The following is a 14,741-nucleotide window of genomic DNA, read 5'->3' on the forward strand; positions in this document are numbered from 1 at the left end:
TGACTAGGGTTCATAAACAAAGGGATTTAACTCCTAAATGGCAGATGATTGAGCAGTGAGGCTGCAGGGGCATTTTCTATACACCAAAACTGCTTCATTAAGCTAAAGTTGTTCAGGTGACTATAGTGTCCCTTTATTGTACCTCTACCTCTTTAAAAAAAAAACACAAGAGAGTTGTTTTATAATATAAAAAACAAAAAATATATTTATTCATGTACATAGCCAGCAATGTATACATTTGTCAAATCATTGAGTATAATACAGCATTTTCCAATATACATAGGTGCATTGTCAGGCAAAATTTTTAAAAAATGAATCATCATCTGTTTAAAAGATGTAAAATAAATATTTAATGTTCAAACGTATAATATAGCTACAGTACTAGTTTTTGCTATGTGAACCTTTATTTTTTATTTTTTTTTATTTATTTTTAACCACCAGTACAACAAAACCATTAGGGTTGTAGATTTGCTACTTAGGCAAAATTACAATACCATGTAACATAAACAAGCATTATAATTATGGCTAGGTGGTGTCCAATTAGCAAATGTTTAATAAGGATAGAGAAATACTGAATATGTAATTTGTATATTTTACACTATCAGAAAGTCTGCTCTACTGTCAAGTAATTAACTTCCTTGCACTCAAAACTGGCTGATTTAAACACCCCTTTTGGATTTGGAGTTAACACGAAATTTGTTACACTGTGTTCACCAAGTAAACACTTGTTCTTCTAAATTTTTAACAGGCTGGTTGATAAAACCTTGGGGGACATACTGGCAAGTAGAGAAAACAGCAAGAACTGAAAATAATTCAAATGTAATCATCGTATCAAATATTCATGGAGAAAAGAGGTGATCGGCAATCTTGTTAAAACTGTGGTATCAGGATTGATAAAATAAATTTCACTGCTTTACTTTGGGTCCCACCGGATGCAGCAAGTGTACAAAGTGAACTCAGAACAGCTTAACCCTCCAACCAAAGTCTTAGATGTTGATATCTTCTCGGTCTGATCACTTGTTACTGCTGGGGTCCCGCGTCTACAGAGGTAATCTCTATGGTTCCATCGAAATTCTAGGTAGGTGGATGTGGTTTACAGTTTCCATTTCCTAGGGAAAATATATATTAATTTAATAGAAGCAAAGCTATTAACACATTATTGTAATTTTTTCAAGTATAAGAACTAAGTATGTGCTAGCTTAAATAAAGGTGTGTACTTACTGATGGGTACAAAGGCAGCGTAGGATAAATTCCAGTGTAGTTGCTATAAGGAGAAATAGAAAGGCCTTGGAAAGAAATAAAAAATAATACTTAGAATTATATTGAATAAATTGTCAGTAACTAACATCATCACAAGGATGTGCTCACGGCTCGTTCCCTGCTTACTTAAGAAAACATCTTTATGGCCAACCCCAGCCACTTTTATATGTCTTTATTTGTATTTTTTTTTTTTTTTTTTTTTTTTACATGTTCCCTTAGTTTTCTTGTTTTTACATGCAACGAGCATGGAGGGCTTGCTGTTTATATATTGAAGTCTTCCACTTTTTCTATGATTATTTCTAGGGTTTTCCTGTTATCTGCCCTGCACTATTTGTGCTATTTCTAGGGTTATGGTTAGAATAATAATTCGGGGCTAAATTAGTTCCTAACCCTAATTTTCTTTTGAATTTTATGTTTTGAATTTTAACTGTTTTAAAATCGTTTAACCGTTAGCTTTACTCAATTATTATTCTACCCCTAACCCCAAGAAAATAAATAGTGGAAGGCAGATAAGAGGACATTCAGGATTACGGTGAGGTTTAAAATTAGGTTTAAGAACTAGTTTAGCTTCACTCAATTACTATTCTAACCCTAACCCTAGAAAAAGTGGAAATAGTGGGGGAAGTAAACAAGAAGAGTCCCAGCACTGTTAAAGATTATTTTTAGCAAAACTCACCTTGTGTTTTTTTTTTGTTTATTTCCTCATTAACGTCTGGAATACCCATACAGAATGCCTTGTCTTCAATCATAATGGCTGGTGGAGACTCAGAGAATCGTTTCATTATGTTTAGGTTGTCCTCTTCATAATGGTAACCGGTCTTGGTCATTTCTACTAGCTCTGGGATAATGTAAAACAAAATGAACACCCAGCCATTTACTATTAAAGCAACTGCCAGGATAAAATCATCCCAATTTTTCATGTAACCTAATTGTTCAACTCCATAGATGTACATCACAATCCACGTTATCCAGATAACAAGAGAAGAAAATGCTGTTAAAGCAATGTATTTTCCATGGCGCTTCCATTGTAGATAATGTCCAAAGAACACTGGGCAAGGAATAAATAGTGAGGCCAGTATGAGGAACATCACATAGACCAATGCAGTCACAAAGTCCTGGTTGGTAATATTACAGGGGCTGTCAGGCTGAGATGGAGACAAAAGATTGTGACGTACATTTGTGATGGGAAGCCACGCAACATTTATTATAGCCTCTACCATGAAAAGTCCAAGGGCCAAAAAAAATATCAAGCACCCACCAGGTCCACGATTTTGAAACAACAGGTAGTTAAGCCTGACTGAATGTGCCACCAAACATGAAAAGCACATAGCAAATAGAACTCCAAATAAAAATCTGCGGCACTCACATATCACAGCAGTAGGTGCAATGAGAAAGGAAAAAACTAAAGCAAAAAGGCCAAAGACACCTACTAAAAACATAGCATTAATGGCTAAGGAACCTTTGCGTTCATCCCGAATAACTGATGGAGCCAATGCCAAAAATATCAATAATAGCACAAAGGTGAAAACTATTCCTAAGGCTGCCACGGCTTCAATTATAATTCCCCATGTTGCATTCAAATCACAAAGTACAAAGTACATTGATTTGATATCATGTCCACATCCTTTTGGCATAACCGAGATTTTCTGCAAGCCTGGAACTGAGGTTGTGAGATTCTGAGTGGAACCAGCTTTCATGAAGTTCAGCAATGCGATAAACAAAAGGTATCTGCTTGCCATTGTCAGGTATAGTATTGCTGTAAAAAAAAAGAAGAAAATTAGATGATTAAAATGCCATTTTCCATTATTTGCTTTTTTACAGATTACTTTGGATCTAACAAAACACAAATAAATACCTAAACAGACATTAAAATATTTTAAAAATGGCTTCTTCAAATTTAAAATGAAGCAAATAATAAAAGCTAAAGAGATAAAAAAAAAAGATATATCAGAGTTAAAGAAAAGTTTCCATATCAGTGATAGTAATGCTTAATCAAATTTTTAAATTGCCTTAAATTTAACAAAAAAAAAGAAATTTGTTTAATTATGGGGAATTTCTTTGTATTTTCCTGTGATGTGATTTACTTGAAATTTGGTATTAACCTGGCCCCCATTCCATCCCCCATCCCTCACCCTGTCGTAACATCTCGCTCCAGAATACAGCTAGACATTTATTTATTTTAAAGATCTCCACTGGCTGCCCTAGAATATTTTCTATTAGGAAATACCTAGGGCTAATTAGCTAAGACCATTTTTCTGGACTATTTGCTAAGGGAGTGCATGAATGAAACTAACCAGAAAGGTCAGTCTATGCGCAAAACTTACACTTTACAGATCTTGACTGCTGATGTCATGGGATAGTCATTAAGAACAGTGAATGACCCCTTTTTAAACTGCCCCAAACTCCAAATAATTTATAAAACAATCTAAAACCAGATACGGATCAGAACCCCAAAAAAGGGGCTTCACTTATTTACATATAGCATTAAACACTATAGACCAGGACTGGCCTCAAGGCCATACCTGGTCTATAGTTGTTAATGCTATAGAGATGTAGTTTACCAAGAGCTGGGTACCAAACTTTTAGATGTCCATGCTAAAGACAGCTGAGCATTAAAATAATTGTAGGTTTCAAATAACACAGATGACAAGATTAGCAATTACTGAGTTACATGTAACTAGGTTCAGGCATTCAATAGCTACACAAATATTATATCATAGAGCCCAAGGTAAATCTCACCTCCTACGCAGGGGACTTGCTGGTACATAAGTATAAATCTATTTAAAGAAATCTCAGTGGGAGTGCTAAGTGACCCGTGTGAGAAATAATTGCAATAAATTTAAGTACTTGCATATAGCACACATGCAATCACATGCCAGACGGAACACAAGAAACAACCACTTGAAATCTCTTTACAAATTAATAATTAACAGTATAAAAATGAAACAAAGACATAATTAGCAAGATACTATATAAAATAAACACTTTAATATAGCAATCCATGTGTGCCATACTGTAGACCAGAGATCTCAAAACATAGCCCATCCAAATGGTGCTGAACATGATTTAAACAATTATGGGATTTGTAGGCCATGAACATCTTGGGGGGAACCTGCTGTAGACAATTCATGTGAAGTCAAATGATACTAATAAAAATGATTATTGAGCTTTTTGAAAGAAGGGGCCAAAAGGCTATTATTTGTGCAATTTTACAACATTCATATCTGTTACTTTTGGCAGAAACTGGACAATCCAACTGAATGACGTGCACCATCACAGGTCTATGAACTGGATTTTCAGTCTTTACCTACTGTCCAAAAACTGCTTAAGTATCCTAGTCAGCTGCTTAGAGCTTAGAGATATTTGACTTTAATCTTCTTCTGAATTTGTTTTTTTCAAATTATACACCATGTATCTTAAATTTATGTCCACATAAAAAACGTTAATGATATACATATAAAAGAAAATAAATGGTTACAACCTGATTATGTATGCATATATACCATTATACAAACTCTCTGTTTATCTATCATGATCTATGTTTGCCATGGGCATGGCGATATTATTTATGTATTTATTTATTTTGCTCTTTTTAGTCAAAGCAGGACAGTGTTCTATCACAAACATTTTATTGTATTTTAGAAAGTTATGTTGTAAATTAAAATAAATTACTTTTATATCATATTACAATGTTGTAGAATAGTTATCAGTTTTATCCCAGAGTAATGAAACAGGATGATATTGTTAGCATTTTATGTTTTAAACTGTTCTAAATCTGCAGTTTTATCTTCTAGTTCAGTTAAAATAATACTAAATAAATAATGCGGCTACAGTATAAGCCAATGCATTTTATAAATCAACAATAATTTTATTCATGAATAACTTCTTTATCCTGTGGAACAAATGGATAAAATACGTGGAAAGATAGACTTTCTTGCCTGATTTAAAATAACTAGATAAAATGAACCATGACCATTCCAAACTCTATTATGAAAAATACACTAAAACTACTTATTGCAAAATAAAAATGAGCAATTAATAACATCATACATAACACTCCACCTCAATCAATTCGCTGACCAGAGGCCAACAAACACACACACACACACATATATATATATATATATATATATATATATGACAGATATGTCATATTACCTGCACACATCCAAAGTTGAGACGTAAATAGACCTACTTATGAAAAAAAATTTTTCAAGAAAAGTAATTTCCTAACTACAATTAGTATATATGTACTTACTATCAGAATACTGGCGTTTCTCTTCAAATGTTTAGTAATCCCAAAAGCAGGGTTGATCCAATCACTAGAATAAGTCACATAGAAAGGTCTTGATGAGTCCAATGTTCACTTTCTGATTCTCTGCTTCAGACTGGTGAATGCTATATTGTCTACCTGACTGCTGAAGGTTACTTATAGGGAGTTGAAAGTCAAAGCAGCCAATGGAAGATTTTGTAGGTTGGTTTGAATCCCAGTGAAAACAAATTAACATAGTGATAAAGCTAATTACCAGGACAATAAACTTACCTATGGTGGGAGTTTGGAGTTTCTTAATAAAGTGAGACTAGGATTAGAATATTTTATTTTTACTAAGCAAATGTTTATCAAAAAGACATAGCTGCTGTTAATTGTTGCCCATTTAATTCTGCAAATGCATTGTATGGTCTCGTTTCTGTGTCCAGGGCAAATTGTGTTATAATAATGCTACAGTATCAATAATTAGTTTTTTAGAGAACCTCATTCCAGTATGCCAAACTGCTAAAATTATAATGCTAAATAAATTCTCATGCTGGCCCTAAGCTAATGAAGAAGAAACCAGACATACCCTGTGGGGTTTATTCATAAAGATATATTGCTAAGTGAATTGCACATTTTGGCTTAAAGCCTCACTCTGGACACCATAACCACATTCAATTAAGTGGTTATGGTGCCTATGGTCCTTAGGCGCTACCTTACTTTCCAGTGTTATTCAGTTTTACAATGGTGTGGCACAGAAGTAGTCATCCCAGGGTCCTGTCGTGATGCCTCTCCTTTGGCACTTCACTTGGGCAGCGGTGGGACACAGTGATAGATTGAGATCGTCAGCCTTTTACAAACCTCCATTTTTCCAGTACAACTTGAAAATTGTATGTACGAGCCAGTGGTGCAATTGTAGCCAGTGGTGGACTGAGACTGTCAGGTGCCCGAACGTATGCTTCTTCATTAGCCAAGGACCAGAGGAGAAGCAGTGCGATACGCACATGTGGACATTACTTAAGCATCATTCTGTTTCATAATGCTCTTGATTTAACAGTAGGGGACACCAGGCACTATAACCACTGTATTGGTTTCCATCAATAGCAATCTTCTTATTTCACACAATAAGGAATTTGTTTTATGACCATATGCTGTTTCATTTGTTTAAAGTAGTTTATAATTATGGAGGGAGATTTTAATTATAATTAAAGGAGATATATCTCTCTCTCTCCTTTAAGAGAATTGCAACCAGTCTAAACTTCCTGCAAGTCATTTGATATTCCATAACTCTGATTCACCAGATGACAAATTCACAGAACAAATTAAATGAGATATGAACAAGCCTTTTCGTTTTAATTCGTGATTAGGAGTTCTGTCTGATTGATGTGTAGGGAACAGCCAAAACATTTTTAATTGAATTCACGTAAGGAACCGATAAACAGAGGGGAAAAAAGGATGAGCAGTTAAAAAATAAATCAATCTATATTTATAATTTATGTATTTTAATAAATAAATAATATTAAAATATATAGATTTTATTTTTTATTTTACTGCTCTTCTTCCCCCCCCCCCCTCTATTGGTTACTTTTCACTTGAACTGTGATCGAAATAGCATGGTAATGCCCTTATCAGCCTACAGCAAACTATAAATATATATTTTATACATTTTTTATACATATTGCAGAACTCTAATAGGCGCATTCATTCCACAATTTTTTTGTTTAAATTGTTTTCCTAAATTCCACCCATATACAAAATTTAATACGAAATGAAAACCAACATGGATAAAACCCAATTCACCCGAAACTAAAAAATATAATTTTGGACAAATTGATTTGGACACAGCTAATTTTTTTGCTGTGCCTAAGTCTTCTAATTTCCATAAGGGATAAAATAAAGGCCACATACATTTACAACATTTCTTTCCTTGGTAAGTTCTTATTGCTTGATTCACTAAACAATTCTTCCATCTAAGATGTCTTTAATAAAATACATATTTTTTTGGCATTTCAACCACTGAATAAAACTTGTTTAAGCTTTTTTTAATGAGATTATTTTTTTTATTTTTTTTAAAGGTATATTATAGCTTTAGCGATCAACATTACAATCCAATTCAGACAAGAAAACACTGCCCATGAGTAGTAGAAACAGAAATATGTTTAATTTCTCCTCTTCTCTGTATGATTTTTTTCTGCTGACTGTCAGGTACATAGAGCAGATCTTACTGTCAGAAATTACTGACAGGGAGCCAAGACCAAGCTGCAGGATTAAACGAATTTCTGCTTTTACATTTATTATTCACACCTTAAAAAAAAACTACTTTTTTTTCAAATTTAAATGAAAAGTAAATAAAATATTAGTTACCTTTAAGAACTGTCAGCTGTTTTAATATGTAACCTAAAAAAACATAAAAAAAAATATTCTGAATGGGCAACATGTAAACAATCGTTATTAGAAATTGTAGACAATTATAAACATAGACTATTAACTTTTCCGTTCAAAATATATATTTTTTAAATTTATTTAAATATACACAAATCTAAACCCGTAAAACATCCGAAGAATGACATCAGTGATATCAGTAAACATTCCTGATAATAATTACCATTACTAACTGTTGTCATTTTAATTCTGATTAATGCGTTGTATGGTTTTGTTTCTGTTCCCGGGGACAAATTTGTAATATCAAGCTACAGTATCTATAATACGTTCTTTGGAGGACCTCAATACAGTATGCTAAACTGTATGCATTCTCATACTGGCCCTGGTGAAAATTAAACCATACATTACTTATTTTTTTATTCATAGCCATGGCTTTTGTTGAATAGACAATAGAATTGCAAATTCCGGTATGAGTCACATACACCTGTTCAGATTTTATAGGTGGAGACTTTTTCTCACACAACTCCAAAGACAACCTGCACCTGTGATTAATTTCTTAAGCACTGTCTTACTTCACTATTCAAACACCTCCTGGGGGACCATACACAATGATCATAGTCTGCCAGCCAGTTTGGCTCCAGACATTTCAGTCTTCTGGGAAATATCACAGGTGACCAGTCCTGTTTTCAGAGGATTGAGATCACAGACTACTAAACCCAAGCAAAAACTCACCTCCTGCTGTTTTCAATCAATAGAAGAATGGCTCTGTAGTGTGTAGCCCATTGTTACTTTTTGCTAGTGGCCTGCAGGGTGGCAATGTTGCCTGTCCTTCACTGAGTCATATTACAATTCTCATAACTTTATACCAGCTATCATCTTGAAGAAAATTATGCAAATAAATGAAAAAAATGGTTAGGTCCGGCACACCTCTTTTAAATGAACACTATTGGATACCACAAAGTTCTTGTCCCTTACACTGCTATTTATACGACCCTCTATTTGGAGCATGTGCTAAACAATATAAAGATCATACTGCTTTAAAGGTCATCTTGTTCATATTACAAGAATCCCAACTGTCCAGAATCCAGCAAAGCAACACAGCTGGATTAACCATAAGGCAACGCTAGGCAGCCGTCGATGGTCCAAGGGTTAAATCATGAGTTTGCTTGGCCGCATGAACCAGCCCTATATGAAGAATTAGGGGGGAGGGGTAAACTTGTAACCTGCTTAGGGTCCTGTGGGGTCTCAATCCTTTTCTGCAGGGCAGTCTCAAATTTGATTTACTGTCCCACCATTACAGATTTGTTCCCTGTTGTCCTGTTTTTGTTAACACTAGCAAACTGTTCCATGAAAGTGCAGCATAAGTGCATCATTAGACATTTTTGTGCTGTGATTTGCGCACTAGAAACATGCACAGAGTGTGGAGTTACACTGTGCCTGCTTGTACTCAACTTTAAAGGGACACCTGGGTCACCTGATGTGAGCAGGGATTTAACCCTGCTCACATTGTCTTCCAGCCTATGGGTCAAATCTCAATTTAAAGAGCTATCTGCAGCTCTCACTTGGAACGCTACATATAGCTCATCTGTCAGTCCAGGACCAGTAGAAATGGCCCCAACTGACAGAGGTGAGCCCCATGTATTGATTGATACCTGGGATTCCCCGTTGTAAGTAGAGATGTAATGTCATCTCAGGGATCTGTTAATATCCATAAAACACTTTATCTTTGGCCACATGGTTTATGATGCCTCCAAGACTGCTTGGTGATGATTTAAATAAGTTGACCAGTATTATGATAAGTATAGGTGAATGACAAATAGCATCATAGCAAACAGATATTACAATAATCAGACCTTGTTCATGAGCATTATTTGTTCTGTTATTGCTCACTGTAATGAAGCTTGATTCTCAAAGAATAACTGGATTATTTGACTGTGTGAGAGGGAAAGGGTTATTAGCACCCATACTATTTAACAGTGCTCGCCTCCCGCCGGTCCCCCAGTGCGTTGTGTCGATGCACCAGACTTGAAGTAAATGCAGCCTACAATCGCAGAGGATGTAGGTCTCCTGGAGTGACGGGTCTGTTCGCAGTTGCGATGTCTGAGACCGTGGTAGGTATGCCACTGCCTAATCTTCTTATTCTAAGATTACACCTGTTACATCCCCCTAGATATGATTTGTTATATGCTTTCACCATGCTGTTTGCACATGCTTGTTCATAATAGTTGTCAATATTTGATTAATAATTAATTATACTGCCCGTAGACTTCTTGTTATTGCGTGTCATTATAAAACCTTTGTTCTGTTTAATAAACAGCGGACATTTTTCTGAATTGACTCTGTTGTATGGTCTCTTAAGAGTGTCGCCAAGTACTTGGGGCTTGGCACAGTCTGGCTAGAACTATGCTATAATAATTCCATGGCAGTGGTCTGGTGATCATCTAGGAGTATGTTCAAACAGTCTTGGGGGCTGCGTCTGGAATTCTGGCTAAATAACGACCGGTGAGGGCATAACTGGTTTATTTTTGTGTGCCTCCCGGAGGGGGATTACCCCCAGAATACTGAAACGTGGGTGGAACAAAGAGACACAGCATGGGGCTTTTCCAATGTTTTAGGAAAAGCACATAATCCAGCCTCGCCATTTCCAGTATTATAGGAAAGCAATAGACTTTCCATGGTTTTAGGAAAATCAGGTTAGGTATCATCTATGCAGATCTAAGCCCACCCACTAAGGTGTATATTGTTAGACGTTGTTTAAAGTAAATGGCTATTTTTAACCTGATACCTTCCATTTTCAGTTTGGTTGCACACTGCTTGCTAATATATGCTTCCAGGATGAGACAAAAGTGGGAAATCCCAAAAGTTTACAAAGCTGCTGTAGTCAAATAAAATATGAGTGAAAATGAATGTTTGATAAGAGTGAGAGTGGATTTGTGTGTCTCCGATCACAAGCAGCAGAAATCACCCCCCACACCCCATCTCCATTTTTCTAAGGCTGAAAGAAGCTAGTGTGTAATGAGAAAGGATAGTGTAAATAGATATAGGATAGGAATTGCAAGCAGCATTTGTAACAAAAAAAAGGGAAGATGTTCAGAAATTCTATGTAAATGTTTACGTTTTTGATATATGGAACAGCAGCTCACAGTGAAAGTTTTTTTTTTTTTAAGTGACAATATTAGCATGGGAGAAGTCAGGCAGAAATTTGTGAGAACAGTAATTATGTTTTATAAGATTCAAAAGAATGTTGTCCTTGAAGGAAAGTTCAGAGTCAATTAATTGAATGTTATGTAGAACGATTGTGCCAAGTTGTTAGACAAGTCAGAGAATGTGGTATAAGAAATCCCTGGGTGATTTTGGAAGCTGCAGGGTGAAAGACAAGATATATGTTTTTCCGTGTATTGAGATGCAGAATGCCCGTCTTCGCTTTGTGGACTTAGGCAATATTTTCTGTGGTTAGAGTGTGTTCTGATGTCCACTACCCCGCTCTAGGGGCATTCTCAGTCAACCCCACATCTTTTACACATCCTATGACTCTAACCCTTCCTATAAACCCTGCCCAAAAGGTTAAGACCATGATCAGATTTTTAACAATCAGCATTCCTTTTCATTATTATCAGATTGTCAATTTAATTTATTAGGCAGAGATCTGATGGTGAACATTTTTATATATTACATGCAAAGAACAAATATAAGTGGAGCACTGAGATACCTGTACAAACGATAATCAGATGTATATTGGTGGGACCGTATTTACAATGTCCTGTAAATAATAAACAACCAAATCATAGTGCAGACATGTGTAATAAAAATAAGAAGTAGCACAGAAATTATGTAAATTTCCAACTCACAAATATAGAGCCAAAAGGTCACCTGGCTCTAGTGATAGACGCCTTGGGATCTTTAAAAGGGGATCCACTACCCTCTCTTTATCTCCTCCTGGTTTCTTCCACTCCCAAATGTAAAAGTAGAGATGTAGGCAGGAAGGTCTCCAAGAATGATCAAAATGTAATTTATTCAATAAAATTTACAAATAAAATAACTTAAAAGTTTCTACTGAATCAAGTTTACATAAAATAAATCCTTGAAATAAGTCCAAAACGCGTTTCGCCAGCGAACTGGCTTCCTCAGTTGGTGTGAAAATACAAATACAAACATTTCCTCTTTTATAGGTCCCTAATTAGTCTATTACCGGCATCTGTGAGGGCGGGCATCCACTCGGTGGAACGCACGTATGACACGCACGTTCTTGCCGACCTCGACGTTTCCGGAAGTCCGGTCCGTGGAACGCACACGTGGCTGGGTGATGCGTGCGTCTATGCGTCAATCACCTGATTGGCTTCCTACTCCGTCTTCGTGGAACGCATGTGACCTTTTGGCTCTATATTTGTGAGTTGGAAATTTACATAATTTCTGTGCTACTTCTTATTTTTATTACACATGTCTGCACTATGATTTGGTTGTTTATTATTTACAGGACATTGTAAATACGGTCCCACCAATATACATCTGATTATCGTTTGTACAGGTATCTCAGTGCTCCACTTATATTTGTTCTTTGCATGTAACTATTCGTGAAGGTTAAGGGAACCCTCCACTTAAGTGTTGAGCCTGATTATACTTAGCTGTAAGAGTGTGCACTTGTTTTATTTTTATATATTATATTACAGTACTTTTCTTTTTCTAATTCTTTGTGATATATGATTAATATTTATGTTTTATATAAGAGTGAAATAGCTAGTTAAAATTCATCATGTTGAATAAGTAATATCCCAGTTGTATTACAGTCTATGTATATTTGAAATCTATGTCTGCAGCATAGATGGAAAATATACAATAATTCTTTAACTATGAATTTGGTAATGGTTGATAAATTGTTGAAATTCAGATATTCAAGGGACACTCCAGACCCCTCAAGCACTTTAGCTTTCTGAAAAGCTTTATGATTGAAGAGTGTGTCCTCTTTTTTCATTTTGGAAATAGTGTAGATTATCTATAGAAATGTACACTTTTATAATTTATACTGGTTACACCCCTTCTTGCCTTTCAAGCAGACAAGTGGTCCTGTTACTTCATGGTTTGGTTAGCTTATTTGCATAGAACTCAAGAGCACCTGCCTTGCAAACATAGAATGTGACGGCAGATAAGAACCATTCGGCCCATCTAGTCTGCCCAAAGACGTCTCATTCAGCTGCATGGAAAAGTCTGTAATTAGACAACCACAGAAAGTATGGGCAAGGTTAGAATAGGAGGGCTGGCAAAGGCTGCAAGCAAACGATTTGCAGTTTTTGCAAGCTAATTTTAGATACAACTCCAATGAAAAAAAAATGCCTATTTAAATGCATGCAAGTTTTCATTCATTCATTCATTCAGTGACTTTTATTTATTTTGTATGTGGGCAGTGGAGTGTCCTTTTAATCAGAATCTCTTCTCTTGTAAGATGCCTAGTGTGAGAACGTCCAGCATCATTTAGGTAACCAAAAATCCTCTAACCACCCAGAAGTCCCTCTAGTGGCTGTCTGGTAGACAGCCACTAGAGAAGGAGTTAACCCTAGCAGACAATTATTGCAGTCTATTAAAAATTGCAATAATTGCATGTTCAGGTTTAAGGGTGCTGGGACAATGAGCTGAAGTGGTCTGGGTCCCTATAGTGTCACTTTAAGTAATACAGTTGTTGTTGTTGTTGTTTGTTACATGGTGTTGGATTATAAAATGAAGTGGAAAACAGAGTGCATGCCCTGAAGCATTTCAGATAGACAAAGAGAGATGTTTAAATTTAGGGGGTGTGAGTAGGAAGTGTGACTAAGGGTCCCCTTCTATTTTCTCTTTATACTGCCTCTCTTGGCAAACTTATTACCTCATTTGGATTCCACTACCACCTGTACGCTGATGACACCAAGATATCTCTCTCCTTCCCGCAACTCTCCCCTGCCATCCTGCAACGTGTCACTGCTTGCCTTTCTTCCATCTCTCACTGGATGTACTGCCGCTTTCTGAAACTCAATCTCTCTAAAACTGAGCTCCTTGTCTTTCCTCCTCCTAATACTGATCCTCCTCTTCCGCTCTCTCTTCAAGTTAGTGGTATCCACATACGTCCATCCTTGCAAGTGCGCTGTCTTGGCGTCATACTTGATTCTGGCCTCACCTTTGAGCCTCACATCCAGTATGTTTCCTAATCCTGTAGATTCCATTTTAAAAGCATAGTATGACATTTCTTACGCAAGATGCTATCAAGGAGCTTGTCCATGCTCTAGTAATTTCCCGCATGGATTACTGTAACACTCTCCTAATTGGTTTTCCCAAAAGCCGTTTTGCCCCGCTACAGTCTGTAATGAATGCTGCCGCCCGAGTGATTTTCCTCTCTAGTCTGTCCTCTCACACCTCACCCCACTGTCAGTCCTTACATTTACTTCCTGTATCCTATAGGAGTCAATTCAAAGTGCTAACCCATATCTATAAAGCACTGAACAATTCTAGCCCCTCTTACATCTCTTCACAGATCCATAGGTATGCCCTTTCTTGGTCTCTCCGTTCTGCCCGTGACCTTCTCCTGTCCACTGCTCGCACCCGTACGGCCAACTCACGCTTGAAGGACTTCTCGCGGGCGCCTCCCTTCCTATGGAATAGCCTGCCTAATGCCATCAGACTCTCCCCTAGTCTTCAATGGTTTAAGAAGTGTCTTAAAATCCATCTCTTTAGGAAAGCTTATGGCCTCCCAGAGTAACCTCTACCTCACATACCTGTCTCTTGCTCTCTCCTAAAGGGCAGCACTTTACACTCTCCTCCAGCTCTGCTTCACTCCCAACCTTATTTGATTGCCATCTCCTGTCCTAATGTGTTTTATACCCCA

The 14,741-nt window shown here is 36.5% G+C and overlaps 1 protein-coding gene across 1 annotated transcript in view; it reads right to left on the reverse strand.

Moving 5' to 3' along the window:
• Nucleotides 1-476: 476 nt before the first annotated feature.
• LOC134577368 (G-protein coupled receptor family C group 5 member C-like) overlaps nt 477-14,741 on the reverse strand; it is an 80,736-nt gene continuing 66,471 nt past the window's right edge. Inside the window, exons 2-4 of the mRNA XM_063436079.1 lie at nt 1,937-3,016; nt 1,222-1,286; nt 477-1,109 (exon numbers count right to left, since the gene is read on the reverse strand). Of these exons, the coding sequence (XP_063292149.1) occupies nt 1,056-1,109; nt 1,222-1,286; nt 1,937-2,999 (1,182 nt within the window). The 5' untranslated portion in view covers nt 3,000-3,016 and the 3' untranslated portion in view covers nt 477-1,055. The remainder of the gene's footprint in view (nt 1,110-1,221; nt 1,287-1,936; nt 3,017-14,741) is intronic.

The sequence above is a fragment of the Pelobates fuscus genome, chromosome 11 (genome assembly GCF_036172605.1).
Source record: "Pelobates fuscus isolate aPelFus1 chromosome 11, aPelFus1.pri, whole genome shotgun sequence".
In the NCBI taxonomy this organism is placed as follows: domain Eukaryota; kingdom Metazoa; phylum Chordata; class Amphibia; order Anura; family Pelobatidae; genus Pelobates; species Pelobates fuscus.